Source organism: Rosa chinensis, chromosome 5 (genome assembly GCF_002994745.2).
Source record: "Rosa chinensis cultivar Old Blush chromosome 5, RchiOBHm-V2, whole genome shotgun sequence".
NCBI lineage: Eukaryota > Viridiplantae > Streptophyta > Magnoliopsida > Rosales > Rosaceae > Rosa > Rosa chinensis.
This window is the reverse complement of record NC_037092.1, coordinates 13,712,071-13,731,984: the sequence shown is the minus strand read 5'-3', so window position 1 is coordinate 13,731,984 and position 19,914 is coordinate 13,712,071. Positions and strand designations below refer to the sequence as shown.

The 19,914-nt window shown below is 34.4% G+C and overlaps 1 protein-coding gene across 3 annotated transcripts; it reads left to right on the top strand.

Moving 5' to 3' along the window:
* The first annotated feature begins 400 nt into the window (after window positions 1–400).
* LOC112164891 (protein ROOT HAIR DEFECTIVE 3 homolog 2) lies at window positions 401–19,770 on the top strand. Of its 3 annotated transcripts, XM_024301239.2 has the most exons (17): window positions 402–661; window positions 788–854; window positions 951–1,053; window positions 2,147–2,214; window positions 5,230–5,293; window positions 5,389–5,460; window positions 7,694–7,741; window positions 7,812–7,874; window positions 7,969–8,025; window positions 9,192–9,353; window positions 12,363–12,431; window positions 12,954–13,045; window positions 13,183–13,264; window positions 13,500–13,668; window positions 17,177–17,296; window positions 18,021–18,130; window positions 19,195–19,770. In XM_024301239.2, exons 1-17 carry the CDS (start codon window positions 514–516, stop codon window positions 19,276–19,278), a joined length of 1,578 nt encoding a protein of 525 aa, XP_024157007.1. In that variant the 5' UTR covers window positions 402–513; the 3' UTR covers window positions 19,279–19,770. The 3 variants fall into 3 exon arrangements, with proteins under 3 accessions (XP_024157008.1, XP_040375644.1, XP_024157007.1); XM_024301240.2 differs by lacking the exon at window positions 5,389–5,460 and having other exon boundaries at window positions 401–661; XM_040519710.1 differs by lacking the exon at window positions 7,694–7,741 and having other exon boundaries at window positions 401–661.
* Window positions 19,771–19,914: the final 144 nt, after the last annotated feature.

The window sequence follows — 19,914 nt, the reverse complement described above, 5'->3', positions numbered from 1 at the left end:
TTGGGCTTTGCCCTTAATGAAATCTTTCTTCCAAAAAAAAAGCACATACGCCAGGACTTGAGGTGATATGAATGAGACTTGGTCCAAACAGTATAAGGATAATCATCGATCTGATTGTACGTGGGGTGTATATACTTCGCTGACCATACCGGTCAGCTTTGGCTGACCATAACCACTAAGTGGAAGACACGTGTTCCCCCAAGCCAATTAAGCCTTCCACACGCACTCGATCCAGTCGGTGGCGGCGGCGCTGTGCTGAGGAAGCAAGCATAGTACTGCTGCGAAGCAGGGTAGTACCCCGGAGAGGGGCCAAAAAAAACACGTGTTGGACCCTGAGTGGGGTTGGTCAGAACTGGCTGCCCATGACTGATCAGCCAAGTATTGTCCGTGTATATATATACATGTGTGTGTGTGTACATCGCTTCATTATTGACATCCAGTTTCTCATTCTCTTACCTGGAAAAATAAACACAAATTCAAGGATTTTCTCTTTATAAAGGCTAACGATCGAGAATGGAGGACGATCACAGTGTCATGCAACTAATCGACGGCGATGGCATATTCAATGCTGTTGGTCTGGACAACTTTGTGAAGGAAGTGAAGCTTGCTGAGTGCGGAATCTCCTATGCTGTTGTTTCCATTATGGGACCTCAGAGTAGCGGTAAACCCAGCTACCCTTTTACTTCAGTCGATTTATTTAATCGAACTTCAGCCATATTCATATGTTTATATAGCTATTTATGATTATTGTCCTCATTTGTTGATGAGTTGGTTGCCTATGAATCAGGGAAGAGCACTTTATTGAACCATCTTTTCCACACTAAATTTAGGGAGATGAATGCAGCAGCAGGAAGGTTCGGTTTCTGCATGAGCTTAATTTACGTACAGTTACTACAAGTTCATCCTCTGAATTTTCTATTTCTGATGATCGAAGTATACATTTATTTCAGAAGTCAAACAACACAGGGTATTTGGCTGGCCGAGTGTGTTGAGATTAAGCCTTTCACGATTGTCATGGATTTGGAGGGCAACGATGGCAAGGAGAGAGGCCAGGTATTAATCAACTTTACGCTAAATTCCTACTTCAATTTGTGGGAGGATTGACTTTCCCGGTTTCCCCACATCAGTCCGCTTATACGCTTTGCATATAAATATAAAATGAATTTTTCTATTGGAACCTCCAAATTTACTCACTTGGCCTCTATGCTTTTTACACTTCTTATCAAATTTTCAAATACTACATTTACTCACTAAACTTCCCCAAATAACCTCAATCATATAATTTACAAACAAATTATTATCTTTAAAATAAAAAATTTAGTCATTTCAATGATTTAATCACTCTATAAATCTTAACTAAATATACATTTCTTAATCAAACTTGAGTTTCAAAATTAATGTCTAATCAATAAGAAAATGCCATAAACTATTATGCTTTTTTTTTAAAAAAATTATATTTTAGCTGTGCAAAAAAAAAAAAAAAATGATTTGTTCTTATTCTCAAAAAAAAAAATTTATTCGTTTTTTAATTTTTTTTTTTTGGTATTTTTTGTACCATATGATTAATTATTTAAATATTTTTAGTTTTTTTTTTTGCAAATATAATGGATTGACTTAGATTTAGGTCATAAATCATAAGAGGATTTATTTTGTTTTCCCTCACCAATATGCGATCAACATATATCATACATTTTTATGTCACATGATCTTAATCATATTTTTAATTCTTATTAAATATATATGAATGCTTTAATGAGTATGTAGTGAAATTGGAAAATGAAAATAGATAGGGAAAATAATAAGGAATACAATCTAATATTATTGAATTAGAAAGTCTACAGAAAATAAATATAATATTTTTTTGGAATAATTATTGTCCTTAATAATCATTTTATAGTAGGTTATATATGTCATTTAATAACTCATAATAGAGTGAGGTCAAGTGAGCAGATTTGGAGGTTTCAATAGAAACTCTCATATAAAAGAGTTGCATCTTATATTTTTCAAAAACTATTTACACCATTGTTTTAACTTCTTGTAATTTCATGAAAAATTACTCCAGGATTACCACAATAACATCATAGTACTGAAAATATTTCCTTTATTAAGCTTGTAAAATTTGCTATGGAATCCTATTGTTTTTCAGGAAATTGCATTTGAGAAACAAGCTGCCCTACTTGCGCTAGCAATTTCAGACATTCTAATGATAAATATGTAAGTTTTTCAGTGTTTCGAGGTATTTGTATGTATATTGTAGATGTATTCTCTTAGGCTCCGTTTGGATAACAAAAAATCATGGTATGAAATGGGAATCAGTTTCATTTTCTATTTAGAGGTGTTGTTTGGTTGTCATAAGAGATTAGAAAGGAAATAATAGATGAGATATTGAGATCTAACTGGAAATTAACTTCCTCATAAAGCCTGAATAGAATTACCTAGTCAGGCGTGGTATTCTATTTCCATTTCCCACTGTCAAAGGCAAAATTACATAAATTATTCCTCAAAAAATTTATATTCCCCTGCCAATATTCGTTACAAGTTGATGTCATATTTGAAGGCCTGCTCACCTAAGCGACAATTTTTAAGGAACTATGAGGGACAAGTGAATCTGACAACTGAAAATAAATGCATAGTTTTAAGTTGTTATAATTTCTGCTTTTATATTTAATACATGTGGTTGAGATGCATTTGTCCCTCACAGTTCCTTAAAACTATCCCTTAGGTGAGCAAATCTGGTCATATTTGTACTTTAATTAGTAAAAGGTGTTATTGAAAATTTAAATTTTATATTTCATTCTTATGACCTACCAAACTCTATAATAGGAATGGAAAATTTAATTTTCAGTAATGTTCCAAAAACCCACATGGAAGTACCAAAACCTACTCCATTCCATATCAGTATGGAAAGGAAAATAAATTCTTTTCCTATTTTGACATTCTTGCCAACCAAACTGGGCCTTATGGTATAAGGTTTTTAGGTCGATTGATTGCCTAATTGATACAATAGAATGAGAGCAAAAAAAAAAAAGGGTCCTTGACCCAAAGCACCAAAATAACCTCACTTGCCCCACCAACAGATTTTTAATCACTTACCCCAGTTTAAAGGAAAAAGATGACTTTGCCCTCAACTTAATTAAGGAAATACATTCATGCCACTCTCTCTCCACCTCTCAGTTCATTGTCGAAACACCTTCGCCGAGACCTTCTGGTTTAACTACTCGACCTCCAAGTCCGATTATGTCCTCTGCCACAACATTCTCTTCCTCTTCTTTATCTTCTCCGTCATTCCTCTCCCCCTCGATTTTCGATCAACGGTGTGCTAGCTCAGTTGCCGTAGTTGTCGACCTCTATTGCATCTCCAATTCCGAGCACCCACCACACGAAGAAGATGGAAAAAGAAGAGGATCGTCGCAATTGCAGCCTCTGCAAGTCCTGGAGTTCAGGTCCTGGTTTTGTTCTGGGTCGGGGCTCGCGGCGTCGTTGTTCTGGCTGAGTGAGTTTGAGTCGTCATCGGAGGAATCCAGATCGACAGAGCTTTCAGGTTTACCAAAACGGCTCAAAGTTTGAAAGAAAGGTCTACTGCAACGCTTGTTGTTTCAGTTACGAGTCCTCCACCACCACCTACATTGCTGGGAACCTAGATCACCGTTTCGGTTCTAGGTTTTGGTACCGCTGTTAGGGGTGAGTTTAATGGTGGCTTGAATGATGAAGACGAAGATGAACTTAGGCATCCAGTCCCGGGTCTGCAATCGGCGAAGAAGGGAGAAGAAGTCGACGTGGGTGCCCAAATCAAATTTTTTTTTGGTAAAATGGGGCAGAAGACCCACAAGGAAAGAAAAAAGATTTTTTTTATTTTATCCGGGGGGCAATAGAGTTTTGTTTAAGGTCTATTGGGGGGCAATAAATGTTTTGAATTGATGTAATCTCCTTATTTTTTTCCTTCATCAAAGTTTAATTGTCTAATTTTAGGGGGATTAGTTTCCATTCCGGCAACCGAAAGTTCTATTGGGGGGCAATAAACATCTCTAGCTGCCTATGAAATCACTGAAGACATCTTTGGGGGCCTCTGGAGAGGTTTCATAAACTTTTATTGTCCCCCAATAAAGGTCTATTGGGGGGCAATAAACTAGACCTATAAATGGAGCGGATTTTGATCTGAATCCGCTTCGGATCTATGGTTATTGGATGAGTTTGGAATGAAAAATTTGATCCGTTGATCCGTTAATCCATTTATTTAACGGATCAAACACGGATTTAGGTTGATCCGATCTGTTAATGATCCGGTTCGTTTAATAATAATAAAATATTATTTTTTATTTATATATTATTATTTAAAAAATTATAATATATTTTAAGAATACTTTAGAAATTTAGTATTTTTGTTACTTTAGTTTATTGTTCTAAGGAATAATTTGATAACGTAGTTCAACTTTTGGCGATACCCTTGTTTTATGAGGTACCATGATAAAAATTAATATTACTATTTAAAAATTAAAAAATATTCGTAATTATAAATGGATCAAATTAGCGGATCAGGTATCCGTTAATCTAGCGGATATGGATTTAGATTGAGCAATCAACGATCCACCGGGTTAACAGAGCGAGTTGGGTAAAAGTTTTTTATTAGTAAACGGATTCGGATTTAGGTCGATCTGCTCCAAATCCAATCCATTTACAGGTCTGCAATAAACGTCTATTAGGGGGCAATAAACCTCTCAGGTGACCTATGAGATATCCGATGACCTCTTTGGGGACCTCCGGTTAGGTTTTCAGAGAAGTCCGGGCACCGGCGATCATTGGTCGGAATCCAGCGACCTGTGACGGGACTTCGGCAAAGTGTCCTATGGCTTCCCTCTCTCTGTGTCTCTGTGTATCTCTCTGTAACAAAGGGGTGAGAGTAAAATAATCTCAAAAAAAAAAAATTTAATAAAAAAACTTAATTGTTTATTAGAGAATATCTGATTAGAGTCTTGATGGGTAAGGGGAATTAAAAAAACTTAATGGGGTAAGTGGGATAAATGACCATAGAATTAGGGTAAATGGACAAAAACCCAAAAAAAAAAAAAAAACTTTGTAAACTAGGTTCAAACTTAAACTTACTCCCATGCTATGATGCTAATCACCGAATATTACAATGTAATTGGTAGTAAATAGTATGTATACTCGTATTTTATGGATTGGATGGGTATATATATATAATGTATATATCATCGATCTATACATATACAGGCGCTGCAGTGACATTGGTCGAGAGAATGCTGCGAACAAACCTTTACTGAGAACGGTTTTTGAGGTACCAGCTCTCTATCGAAAGTTATAACCATATTTACATCTCTATTATCGTCTAATTTATATTCACGTAGTATTCTAATTATTGTACTTATGTAGGTCATGTTGCAGTCAATGAGTAGTACTCGCCGTCAGACGACGTTAATGTTTATTATACGTGATTTAGAAGAGGTTCGAGCTTATAACAAATTCGTCCAATAGCTATACTATTATTGAGAGAATAGACTTTGTTAGCCAAAATTGAAAAAATGTACCAAAATAACCTTGAAATATTAATAAACTTTAGTAATTATAAAATATATAGGGATAATATAGTCAAATTACAAGAGAAACATAAAAATAAGAAAAGAAAGAAAAATAGTGAAATAGATAAGTATGTAGGAAAAACTACTCACTATCTGTAGCTAAATTTCTAGTTTTTCATTTTTTAAAAGTAATTTTAAAGGAAAATTACAGCAGAAATTTTTTTTTTTACACATGCAGAGTATGTGTGTGGGAATTATTATTTTTATTTTGATTAAGAATTGTTTAACTGTGGGTTAATAAATTTAAGGAAAAAAAGAAGAAAAAAGTGAAAGAGGAATTGAAAAAAAATAATAACTGGGGAAAGTTTCCAAAAAGATTTTTATGAATCAAGGACATGGGAAAAAAGTGGAAATGAGAGAAAACCCCTAGGTCTAGCGTTTGAACAATCTCATTCCCCTGGTCAGCTGCTGACCAGGGGAACGCTGCTGGCGTACAAATCCCAGCTCCATCCCGTGGCCAGCAGATTTGAGGGACCCTTTGGGTTCGTCCGTCTGCGGTGCAGTGGATTAGTCTGGCTTTGCCTGGGTTTCGCCGCAATGTTGGTGCAGGTGTCCTGGCACTGGGATACCACTGCATGGGTGTGTGAGTTACTAATAGCTAACTATCCGATCAAAAAAAAAAATTTGATCTACTTTTATCTCATGTCAAGGGGTAATATAGGAAAAGTTGGCAAATTTTGGGAAATATAACATCTTCTCTTTATAAATTCACATGTTAAAAACTATTTACATTCATGTTTTTTCTACTCTTTTTATTTTACTAGAATAACTATTTATATAATTTCATCGAGTTTCTAGACAAAACGGTATTTTAGACAATTCATAATTTGGTTGAGCCTGAGCACTTGACTTTATAAATAAATAGATTGATAGATATCTTTCTCTTCTCTTAATAATAGTATTGATTAAAAATATCCACACATCCAATGAGTGTAGAAATTGAGGTAGAGAATGTTGGTGGCTAATTTTTTTTCTTCTATCTATTATATAATAGCCAACTCTCTCATCATTTCTTGGTAAAATATTTGAACTTTCATATATACCCTCACATAATAAAGATATTAATATATTTATACTTATAGACAATGGTATTCACTAACTCGGTAACTGAATAAGAAAATTATGCTGAGTCACGTTCATATCTTGATCCAATGATAGCTAGGAAATATCACAACTCAAACTTCACAATAATTATTTTCACCATTGGATTTAGATCCAATGCTGACTAAGCATAATTTTCTTGCACAGTTATTGAGTAGGTGAACATTACTGTATTTATAGATAAGGATAAAAGAGTAATAAAATTATATTTCCCACAAAAAAGTTATAATTTCCCCAATAATAAGAGAGAAAAAAATATAAAAAGTCCTTCATAAAACAAAAAATAAATAAAAGAAAATATATTACTGCTCATAATTTTTTAACTTTAAAAAAAAAAAAAAAAAAGCCAATTATATATACTAGCAACGTGCCCGTTTTTCTCACGGGTGATATTGTGATGTTAATGGAAAATAGATCGACTAAAAAGAATAATGATTATTTATTTTTTGGACATAAAATAATGGTGGTTTGACTATTTTTTCAATTTATACTTTTATCTATTTATCTTATATAATTAAGCTAATTCTTGAGGAAATAATTAAATTTTTGAACTACCGTATATGGCCTCACACAATATAGATTATAATAAACAAATTATTTTTATATGAAGATAAGATAGTCAATAGACTATATCATATTTGAAAAAATTGCATTATCTCCCATGAAAATAGGAGAAACTTCCCCAAAATCAGGAGAGAAATTGCTATAACTTTTTAAATTTAAATCTTCTAAAAAAAAAAACTTTTAATTTAAAAAAAGAAGAAGATAAAAACCAATTGACATGTGCGGAGCACATGTTAAGGGGCTAGTATTTTGTTAACTTAATTTGATAATTATGTTATTGAAGAGTATTATAGGCACTTCAAAATGTGGTGAAGCCTTTGACACCAAAAGGGGCTCCATTTATAGTTGTAGAGATTATATTGTTGTCCCAACTCCTAAGTCATGAATTAATTATTATTTTTGTGTGTGTGTGTGTGTTTTGGCTGTTGGGTTAGACTCCGTTGGAACTGCTACAACAATCTTTACTGAAAGATATACATAAGGTAAATTTGTCTTCCTTAGCTTGTTATTTTATTTGTGCTCATTTATCTAATCATGTTGTAAATTTTGCAGATATGGGATGAAGTTCCGAAGCCCTTGGCCCGTAAATTTAGCCGATTCGATGATAATTTTAGGGTAAATGTATAGCTAGTGTTCTATAGATTTGTCATCAATATTTATTGTCTAAGCTTGCGGTCTTATTAATTTTAACACTGTTGGACCTTATCAGGTGGAAGTGGTTGGTTTGCCTCATTACATCCATCAGAGGGAGAAGTTTAAGGAGGAGGTATATGTCACCTCTACAATTTGCGTCCTTAAATCATATGGGATATATATATATATAGGAATTTTCTCAGGTGCGGACGTCCATACCGAATTTTCGGTACGGATTTCCTGTTTTCAACCACTTTTCGGCCACATTTTTACATCTTAACCGTTCAGTTTTTAGGTCCTAGTGTATAGATCACCTCTGCAAAATTTCAGCCAATTTGATGATCTTTAAGGCATCCAAAACTGCATTTTACACGAACGGACCGAATCTGTTGAATCGGAACCGTTCATATTTATAATGGTAAATTGCAGTTTTGGATGCCTTAACGATCACCAAATTGGCTGAAATTTTGCAGAGGTGATCTATACACTAGGACCTAAAAACTAAACGGTTAAGATGTAAAAATGTGGCCGGAAAGTGGTCGAAAATAGGAAATCCGTACCGTCCGCACCTGAGACGGACTGTGTGTGTATATATATATATATAAAGGCCTGCTCACTTAAGAAATAGTTTTTAAGGGACTGTGAGGGACAAGTGAATCTGACGGCTGAAAATAAATGCACAGTTTTAAGTTGTTATAATTTCTGCTTTTATATTTAATACATGTGGTTGAGATGCATTTGTCTCTCACAATCCCTTAAAACTGTCACTTAGGTAAGCAAATCTGTGTGTGTGTGTGTGTGTGTGTATAATTTACATTCCTTTATTTGAAATTCAATAAGTCTTTTATTTTTTTATTAAATTCTTGTAAAAAGATAAATTTTAAATTAGTAAAAAAAATGAAGTGTTAATTGTAGAATGGATAGCGTTTATGTCGAGTTAGGAACTTTTTTTAATAATATTTTGTCTTCATGGAGGCCATCTCATTAAAATGGTAGGTCTCACATTAGTAATGTCCTCACTAAATGGAATCTTTAGATGAAAACTTACGGAGGACAACGCATATTGCAAAATATCAAAAATCATAAGGTAATAAAGGACAATTTTACTTATTTAAAAAAAAATTAAAATGATCGTGTCTATCTCAGTAAATTTATTCATATATTTTAATAAACTAATTACTAATGTACAATTGAGGCAGTATTTTGTTTTTCAGAATCAGTTCTTAATGATAACAAAATTTCCTAAACACTAGAGTTTAGTCCAGCCTAATTCAAGACCATGACTTCATTCTTGTGCAGGTTGCTCACTTGAGGCTGCGTTTTTTCAATTCTACCTGTGAAGGAGGGCTTGCAGGTGGTGAGTCTCTCTCTGTGGTCCCTGGCTTGGAATTTTCGTATAGTTCACAACAAATGTGGAAAGTAATCAAAGAAAATAAGAACCTGAATCTTCCTGCACACAAGGTTTGTTAATTGGCAGCGACTATCTACCTATCTACTCAGTTCACCATATTTACAACAATTTAAAATTAGATATTCTAAATATTGCCCTATGATTAAATTTCTGTAAAAAAAATAATAAAGAATTAATCTCTTTTGTTTTTTATGAAAAAAAAAAAAAAACTACTCCCCCTCCCTCCCAAAGCCTTGAGTCTCCTGTATATGCATCTCACTTAAGCCTCTAACCAGTTCATATGTGGTCGACCCGTGAAAAACATTGAAAGAAAATGGAGTAGTCGACACTGTGTGATTTTATCAGTTCAGTAATCTTCCATATATAAACATTGATCATCATGTTTTCAGAGCATAAGAAGGAACATCAGATCGATACATGTAGGTCTGGTTAGCGGCAAAGAGAACAGTGGATATGTTGTTTTAATTTATTTCTTTAACATTCTGCTCTTTATATTTTTAGGTAAAAAAAAAAGGAGTTGATATTCACACACCTTTTTGAGTTCATTAGAACACAAAATGGTGCACGGTTAGTATTTTTCAAAGAAAATAGTGAGTGAATATCATCTCTGAGAAAAAATATAAAAATAAAGTTTAATTTTGATTTTTGAGGACAAAATTTGAATTTTATGGGTTAAAAATAAATTGTAGGGTGAACTAAGTGTTCAGTAGGATGGTAATAGCTGCATCCTTGTTAATTATAACAAATGTGTAATGTAAGCAAAGAGAGAACCAGAACCTATTGCGATTGGTTCTAAAAATCGCTAGGCACTAGTCGGGCGGTGGCCAGGGGACTAGCGCTCAGAATCCTAGGCAGCGCCTAGACGGTTTTATTTTTTATTTTTTAATTTATTTTTAAAGCATATAAACATATAAATAATATATATATATCTTATATAATTAAGCCAATTATTGAGAGAATGATTAAATTTTTGAACTACCGTATATGCCCTTATATAATATAGATATTAGTAAACAAATAATTTCTGTACGAGGATAAGATAGTCAATAGATTATATCATGTTTGAAAAAATTGAATATCTCTCATGAAAAAAGGAGAAGCTTCCCCAAAATCCGGAGAGAAATTGCTATAACTTTTTCTAATTTAAAAAAATAATAATAATAAAAGTCAATTGACCGCACATGTTAAGCTAGAGCTGGGCATTTAAGCGTGAAAACCCGTAAACCCAGACCGGCCTGTCAAGGCCCAACCCGTACGGTCTGGGCCCATTTTTTTTAATCAAAACTATTCGGGCCGGAACTTAACTTTCAAAATATAGTTCAGGCCCGGGCCTGGACTTTCAGAAATGAAAAAGCCCGCTAGGCCGGTATTAGTTAGTAAGAGACATGTGTCTCTATCTGATTGGCCATAATGGAAGGGCTTAAAAACCTTTTTCCTACACTCCACCTCACTCGATCCAAATCTTCAGCTCCTCAAGGGTGACTCGATTCACTCACAAATTTCATCCCTCTCTCTCTCTCTCTCTCTCTCTCTCTCATTCAACCTGACATTCTAAGCTTCTGGGCATAATCAATTCATGTAAAATTGAGTGGATTATTGTTGGGCATATTAGTTTAGACTTCTGCTCCTCTCACTTCTATTGTGAGATGTTCTTCAATTCTTCTTCTTGAAACGAGATCGCGAGATCTTCTTCTTCAACACCAAAATCCTCACCCTCTCTTCCTCACTCGAATTTTCTTTAGTTCTTCTTCTTTAACATCACCCAAATCCTCGTTCTCTCTCCCTCACCCAGATCTTCTTGAGTCCGTCTTCTTCATCACCGAAATCCTCACTCTCTCCCCATCACCCAGATCTTCTTCAAATCTTCAGTTCTTTATCTTTTTGGGTTCATCACCTAAATCCTCACTCCCTGTCTCTAGACTAGCACCGCTACACCTTCCACCACATCTGCGGCCTCTAATCCACCGCCAGAATTCGATGCTTTAAGTCTTCAGTTTCAGTTTCAATTTGGGCCCGTAAACCCGGAAGCCGGCCCAAAATGAAACGAGCCGGTCCTGGGCTGATTCCTGTTGAGTGTAAAATGGGTTTTGGACCCGAACCTTAAAAAATGGGCCGGGCCCTGGCCCAGCAAGTTTTTTGTTGAACCCGGCCCGTGCCCAGCCCTATGTTAAGCGGCTAGTATAGGCATAAAAGGAATTTTCTATAAGATAATTCCAATGCATGTTGAACACAAAGTCACAAACCCAACATATTAGATAACCCAAAATTTCAACTGCACCTTCAATCTTCTAAAACCAATTCACAGATCACCAAAATCAATTTTCCACAAAAAGAATTTTATCAGATCAACCAAACACAAGCCGTATTCTACCCATCGTCCCAAACATCCATCCACCCACAACCAATTCCTGAAATGAAAACTGAACAACGGCGGAAAAAATATTGAGCTTGAAGAAGATGATTGTGGCCACCCACATGTTCCCTCTTAATAGCGTTGATGAATCATGAATTGGAGTGGTCAAGGAGCTCACGATGTCTCGGCAGTCGGGTATCAAGATCTGATGAGGAAGGGAGAGAAATTCCAACGCCGACGGCCAACAAAACCCGGCAGCAGCAACTAGGCCAAAACCCACCTAGCCCAATCCGCCCAACTGCTTAGGCGGCTTGTCATCCGTCTAGGCCGCTGCCTAAATCCTAGCACGCCCACCCCCACCTACTTGCCATTACTCGCAGTGGAGACCCACCGCCCAGCTCCTAGACAGCCTGGGTGGCCGAGTTTTAGAACACATAATCTGATTGTTTAGTTCACAAAAAATGTGGAAAGTAATCAAAGAGAACCAGAACCTATTGGGATATAATCTGTTCACAAAAAATGTGGAAAGTACGTAATGAACTTTACAATCAAAATTAATTGATAATGATTGGAGTGACCCAGATTCTTATAAACGCATTTATTAAGTCTCAATTTTTTCAATATGGAACTATGGTAGTGGATCTTCATTTCTGATCATAAATATTCATATATAATACGTATACATTTGTACATCTAAATTAACTAGGAAATGATTTCCACCGTTCGCTGTGAAGCGATTGCCGACGAAAAAGTAGATCAGTTGCACCAGAATCAGGTACATATCATTTTATCTCGATTAACGAAATTTCATATATATAAACACACATACAAAGTTTCTCAGGTGCAAACGTCCGTACCTAAGGATTAGGTACGGATTTCCATTTTCCCCCCCTTTCCGATCACACATTTAAATCTTAACCGTTCAGTTTTTAGGTCCTAATGTATAGATCTTCTATTGGTGATAGTTAAGGCATTCAAAACTGTAATTTACAACAATGAAAACAAACGGTTCACCATGAATTGTAAATTATAGTTTTGAATGCCTTAACTATTACCAATTTAGCTGAAATTTTGCAGAGAATATCTATACATTATGACCTAAAAACTGAACGGTTAAAATTTAAATGTGTAATCGGAAGGGGGGGGAATGGAAATCCGTACCTAATCCTTAGGTACGGACGTCCGTAACCAAGAACTCCTGTGTGTGTCTATATATATATATATATATATATATATATATATATATATATAGTATAATTGAGATCGAGACTAACATGAATAAACCAACATGATTTAGGAATGGTTGAACTTGGAAGGACGTGTCAAAATTGGACCAGTACGGGACTTTAGTAAGCAGCTCAGCTCAATTATTGCCACCTATCTTTCTGAGTAAGTTCCAATGTGATTCGAATATGTTTATGCTTAGCAGGTCTCCAACTCTCCATACTACCTGCAATATATATGCATAATTTCTAGTATCTGATCATCATATTTCTATGCCTTGATCATGCTATTGCATTTTGTAGATATGATGAGGAGGTCCAATTTTTTGACAAAAAGATCAGGAAAACAAAACGTAAAGAAGTATTGGTGAGAAAAGCATTGGATGTATGGCTTCTCTCTCTCTCTCTCTGTATGTATATATATAAAATTAGAAGAAATTGTACATAGACTTGCCACAACTGAAAACTACTTGATTATCTCCAATTAAACTATATATGTTATGGTTATTGTCATTCTCTTTGAGCTTTGCAAGATGCTGAAAACTACTTACATTTCCTTTTAATTTCTGCTTTGGCCAATATGCATATGGTAGTATAATTAATCTGACTTTAATTTCCAGGTGGTTTACCCTGCGTACGAAAGCATGCTCGAACACCTCCGTTGTACAGAATATGAAAAATTTAAAGCCAATGTGGATCAGGTTAACACACAAAGAAAAGAAGAATTATTTCACTCTGTTTATACTTATACTGAAGCAGCCATTTCGGAGTTTGACAAACGAAGTAAAGGTAATTTAACTAAGAGTAAAACCCACCACTAGGGTCAAAACTTTTCTCCACCGGACAAAATGATACCCAACTTTCAAAAGTGATCAAAATGATACCTAAATTTTTAAAAGTGATCAAAATGATACCTAAATTTTTAAAAACAAATTAACTTGATACCCAACTTTCAAAAGTGATCAAAATGATACCTAAAGTTTTAAAAACAAATCAATTTGATACCTCAGTTTATTTTTTTTAGGGCTAAATACTGGTTACTACTCTGTGGTTTAGGTCCAAAATCAATTCAGTCCCTGGACTTCTAATTTCATCAAAAACACCCATGTACTTTCAATTTTGATCTAATAGGTCAAATTCATTAATATTCTGTTATGGGTTCAAGTTATAGTTGGATTATTTGTTGAAAAACTATTTATTTGATAGATTTCTTATAGTGAGACTCAACTATGCAGACCACCTCAACACCACATCATAAAACATAGGCCATATATAAGCCACGTCAACAAGTTAAATGACTCAATTGTCGGAAGACTAACAAATTGGACCTATTAGATCAAAATTGAAAGTGCAGGGGTGTTCTTGATGAAATTAGAAGTTTAGGGACTGAATTGATTTTAGACCCAAACTATGTAGTAGTCAGTATTTAGCCCTTTTTTTTTTTAACTTCTTTGTTAAATCAAATGCAAAATCAAGCACAAAAATTGAAGTGATTTGTGGTCAGAGGGCCATCAATCATCTATAACCCAATCTTCTTCTTCTATAGAATTTTAAAAAAAAAAAATCTTCCATTCAATTTCAATTCTACCATCGATAATAGAAACAAATAAAGTTCGGATGTTTCCCAACTTCTAAAAAAACAAAGAAAAATGGGAAGAGAGAGAGAGAGAGAGGCAGAGATAGAAGAAGAAGAAGAGAATTAACAAAGTAAAATAAAAAATAATTGAAAAATAGTTTTTTTGTGTAAAATATTATTATAACCCCATAAAATACTGCACCACACGTGATCAATTTTAACAAAAAGTTACAAAAAATTAAACCGAGGTATCAAATTGATTTGTTTTTAAAACTTTAGGTATCATTTTGATCACTTTTGAAAATTGGGTATCAAGTTGATTTGTTTTTTTAAATTTAGGTATCATTTCGATCACTTTTAAAAATTTAGGTATCATTTTGATTACTTTTAAAAGTTGGGTATCATTTTGTCCGGTGGAGAAAAGTTTTGACCCTAGTGGTGGGTTTTACTCTTTAACTAACAACATTTCGGATTATATGATTTTTATTTTGCTTTTGTTAAAGTATATTAGCCTATCAGCCTATGTCTCTAGGAATGACAATGGGGTGGGTTGGAGATGAGGATCACAATACCATCTCTATCCTCCGGGTCATTCTCCACCCCCATCCCCGCCCCACCCCCAATAAAAATATATTGGGGATTCCCTATCCCCATCCCCACTGGGGACTAAGCCTCCAACCCGCCCCAAATCCCCAATAAGAATTTAATAAATAAAATAATTTTTTTCTCATATTATCATTTTTTAAATTAAAATCTACAACAAATAAAATTAAAACATAATTAAATTCATAAATTATAATTCAGAGAGACAGCAACTGCAAAAGTCAAAACACCATTAAAGCGAAAGTGTAGCCATTAAAGTAAAGTAGTAAGTGTATATATTTGTGATTTATATTATAAAAAATAAATTAACATTTATATATAAATAAAATATATGCAGGGCCGGTCCTGAGCTTTTTGATGCCCAGGGCGAAATTTTTTGTGTGTGCCCAACTAGTCTAAATAGACATGTAATAATTCTTTCAAATGTCATACTCTAAATCTTTTTTTAAGGGGCTATTACATAGAGAAACATTATACAACGGGAACATAAAGTGATAAAACCAGAACTCCGTATAAAAAAGTTTACAAATCATCTAAAATGATGTCTTCTTGCATTTCTTGAAGCAAAATCATCAATTATCTTTTCATAGTCAACATTTGCCAACATATTTCTTTCAATGGTTAAAATAGTTAATCCATTCAGCCTATCTTGAGTCATGTAGTCCGCATATAAGATTTTAATAATTTTAATTTCAAAAAACTTGATTTTAATAATTTTAATTTGAAAAAAATTCTTTCAGCTGATGCTACCGTCATCGGTATAGTCAATAAAATCATGTAGATGACCATAACACTTGGAAACATATCCATTTTCTTTGCAAACTCCATAATTTAAATGGATGTCCAAGGCCTATCTATCTCATATGCCTCATTTGGCAACATCTCCTGCAAAATTTGTAACTCCATAAGCAAATATTTCGCATCAATATCAAAACCCTCACCACTTCTCAAAGCAGTTTCAAGATTCAAACAATAGCTTTTCAATTCTGATCGAGACTGACTTGCAAATCTAACTTCACCTAATATTGAAAATTTAAAACCGATGAATGAGCAAGTTGTTAGAAATCACTTTGAATAATAATTGATAAACATTGGAGCATAATACTTGAAAATCTGAAATTGAGTAAACGTTGCAACCAATTTAAAGAAAAAATTTGTTGGGTTTCAAGATTTGGGACTTGAGAGAGAGAGAGACTTTTGCCAAAACTATTCTTTTCACTAGCTGCTACGATGAAGTAAAGAAGAAAGAGGAGGAAGAGGAGAATCTGGAGACATGGAGAAGAATGGTTGCGTGCTTGCGGCTAAGTGGAAACTGGAAAGAGATGGGAGTATATAAAGTATACTTAAATTATTAAAAAGAAAAAAAGAACAAAGAAGGAAAAGGGATTAAAAAGATATTATAGGAGTGTATAGGGTATGTTTTGTATTTTATTAGAGAAAAAGGTTTTATATAGTATAAAGTATAATTAAAAAGAAAAAGAGAACAAAGAAGGAGAAAAAGATGGGGTAGTACGGTGGTGGCAGAGAGACATAGAGAAATGGGAGTGAGGGAGTCCACAGGGCATAGGGTAGGGTTTTGACTATTTTGTATTTTATAATAAAAAATTTATTAGAGAAAACTATAGTATAGAGAAATGGGAGAGAAATCTGGTGCCCCCATCATTCTTGGGCCCTGGGCTGTCGCCAACGTTGTCTATGGGCAAGGCCGGCCCTGAATATATGTATATATTATTGGGACGGGTTTGGGGATGAAGATCACAATATCATCCCCCATCCCCAATCTTAGATAACGGAGATTGGGGATCCCCATCCCCATTCCCCATTTGTTCCCAAATTCTTTCCCTATTAGGGGCTGATATCTAACGGAGCTCCGCCCTGTTGGGGATTTTTGTCATCCCTATAAGTCTCATTGTACCTATTTTTTTTTATCTGATTAATGTCAAGAGGTAGCCAGGAATGGAAAAAGAAGTACAGAAGACCCCTATATAGCCATAAAAATTTAAAAAATATCACCCACATCATTAATCACCCAAAGAGGGTTTACAAACTCAGCAGTTTGTCCATAATTTTAATACTTCTGCCAAAACTTTAATTCTTGGCGTCCTGATTTCGATGCAGAGTACTTAGTAGTCATCCCCAAGGACTCCAACAATGAGCGAAAGCCGGTTCATGAGCGAGTGTTTAATGCGGTTCATGAGCGAGTGAGTAATGTGGTTCATAATAAACAGTCATCATCAGGTAAGATGAAATTTTAGTTTTGTAAGTTTTTTGGTTTGTCTTTCTAATTTATTAGATCTTTATTATGTTTTATTCACTAGATCGAATGTTCGTTGGCCATACACTATAGAATATTGAACTCTTAGTTTCAGCATACCGAGAAAGGTCGATGAATTTGCGTTATAAAGTAAAAAAATTATACCAGTTAATCATATAATGGTAGCTTTTTACATTGCCAAGTTTGCACCCATTTTTCATTTTTCACCCCTCGTACCCATTAAACAAGTTATAATGGTTGGTCATGCCACCAGTAGCTTTTTACATCGCCCAACTTACATCAGCTGTGTGTGCGCACGAATTTTTTTTTTTTTTTTACTATCCCCACTTCACCTCTTCTATCCTAAACCTGACTTATCCTTAATGATGGTGAGATTTGAATCCATACTCCACAATGTTAGTTATGTTAGCTAACCCAGTTACCCAGTCACCGACAAAAGGATTTGAGAGATGATTGTACTATATAATTAAAACCATTAGGCCATAGGGAGCTAGTAAAAACTAATTTAGTGCTTTATTAGATGCAAAATTGCTGCATCTAGTTATGTCCTTAAGGCATTTCATATTGTTCTCTCTATAAACAATTTTAATGTAATTCCTATATCTATCTATTATAATCTTTTTCAAATTTAATGTAGTCGTGGCTTTTTATTCAATAAAGAAAGTACCCACGTTAATTTCTTTTCAGGTGTTAATTGGGATGCATCAAACATTCGGATGAAACTTCAAAATGACATAAATCTGCATGCAATTACATTGTTCATGAAGCTGTTCATGGACGGTAATGCCAAATTTGAGGTAATAATCTATATAGTGTTTCAAAGTGGTGAAGCATACTTTTTTTTTTCGGTATAGATAAAAATATTATTAATTTCAAGACCAGAACGATACGTCAACCTTTACAATAATTTTCCTCTGCTCATTAATTATCAATCAAACATGTTAGATTGTTAGGTACTGGTGTTTCCATTTACTATTTACAATAAAACTCACTTATTCAGAAGCCTACACTAGTTTTCTAGTGGTGGAGCGTACTTCTTAACTTATGTAGAATATAGATATATTAGGGAAAAAAAAAAAGGCGTGAAATCAACTCTCAATTTTACAATCCACACTTTATATTTTCTTTATTAATAAGGAATAATGTCACAAATGGTCACTCAACTATGACTCATTTGACACTTTGGTCACTCAATTTTCAAATATATCACTTTGGTCACTCAACTATTACTCTGTCAATCATTTTAGTCACCGAATGAGCATTTTGTCTCACTTTAATAATTTCTCCCAATCAATTCAGATTTCTCAATTTTTCACAATTGGTTGGACAAAAATATCATTGATATTGTGGCAAATAAATTATTTTTTTTTAATGAAAAAAATTAACAAAGCGACTAAAATGAATAACAGAGTTAAAGCTGAGTGACCAAAGTAATACATTTAAAAAGTGAGTATCCAAAGTGTCGAATGAGTCATAGTTGAGTGATAATTTGTGAAATTCTTCCTTTTTAATATCTTAATATCACATGTTTATTATTCACACTACAAAATAACAAAACTTAATTATACTAAAAAAAGAAACATGGAGTGTGGATTGTGGATTGTAATGGAGAGTGTGGATTTCACTCCCTAAGAAAATTTGTCATTTTGACAATTTTTTTTTGTATTCCCGACAAGGACTTTTTTTTTGTGAACACTCAATCTAGACAATTATTTTGCAATGCGTTGAAGAACTAGCTTATTCTTATATGAAAAAAAATTTCTCATCCGGACTATTAAATGGACTTCTGCGAAAAGAAAAAGAAAAAAAAAACTTCAAATGTTCTAATTGGTATAATGCCGCCTGCTTTTGTTTTTCTAAGGACGCTGAAAAAGAATACAAGGTGGGGTGGAGTGAATGGCTTTGGCGAGTGTTGGGAGTCGCAGCTTCCGTGATTGGGTTATAGACTTCTAGATCGCCCATTGACGCGACTGTGATCGTTCTTGGTTTTCCCGAATTTATGCTCGTAAAGTAATTAAGTTCGGTCTGAACAGGATATATATTTATAGTTGATTGGAATAAAGTCACATTTATAGCTTGTTTACTAGAGAAGGCTCGAAGTCCTTTTGGTTTGGTTGAGGCTTTACTAGCTGGGGCATCAACTACAGGAAATGTTGTGAATGGTTAAATCACCGCACCCTGATGAGCCTTTGGTGAAGGTTTATGGCGTTAAATAATTCAGGATAGCGGCAGTCGTATGAATGCAAGAACAAGCAGCATCATTGCTAGCGGAGGATGAAGGTGGCCTTCATTCAGGTTGGAAGATGTTCAAGTTCAAGCTGGGTTCCTATTAAATCTAGTTATTTCATGTAATGCAGTGTGCAGTGTGGTTTCGTTTTTCTTTAAACTACAATAACAAATCTCAGACTTGGTAAGTCGATATATCTCCATTACTCTATCCTGGATTCCTGGTTGTTGGATCATTCAGTAGAATTTTGGTCATGCATGGGGTTGATGTTCCTCCAAACACAATAAACCTACATACAAAACTAATTTCACATACAATACAATAAAACAATACGTAAAGAAGTACTGGAGAGAG

Coding starts and splice junctions, on each gene's coding strand:
- LOC112164891 (XM_024301239.2), top strand. CDS start 514: ATGGAGGACGATCACAGTGTCATGCAACTAATCGACGGCGATGGCATA. Junction 7,742..7,811: donor TACTGAAAGATATACATAAG/GTAAATTTGTCT, acceptor TAAATTTTGCAG/ATATGGGATGAAGTTCCGAA. Junction 13,669..17,176: donor GTTTGACAAACGAAGTAAAG/GTAATTTAACTA, acceptor ATTTCGATGCAG/AGTACTTAGTAGTCATCCCC.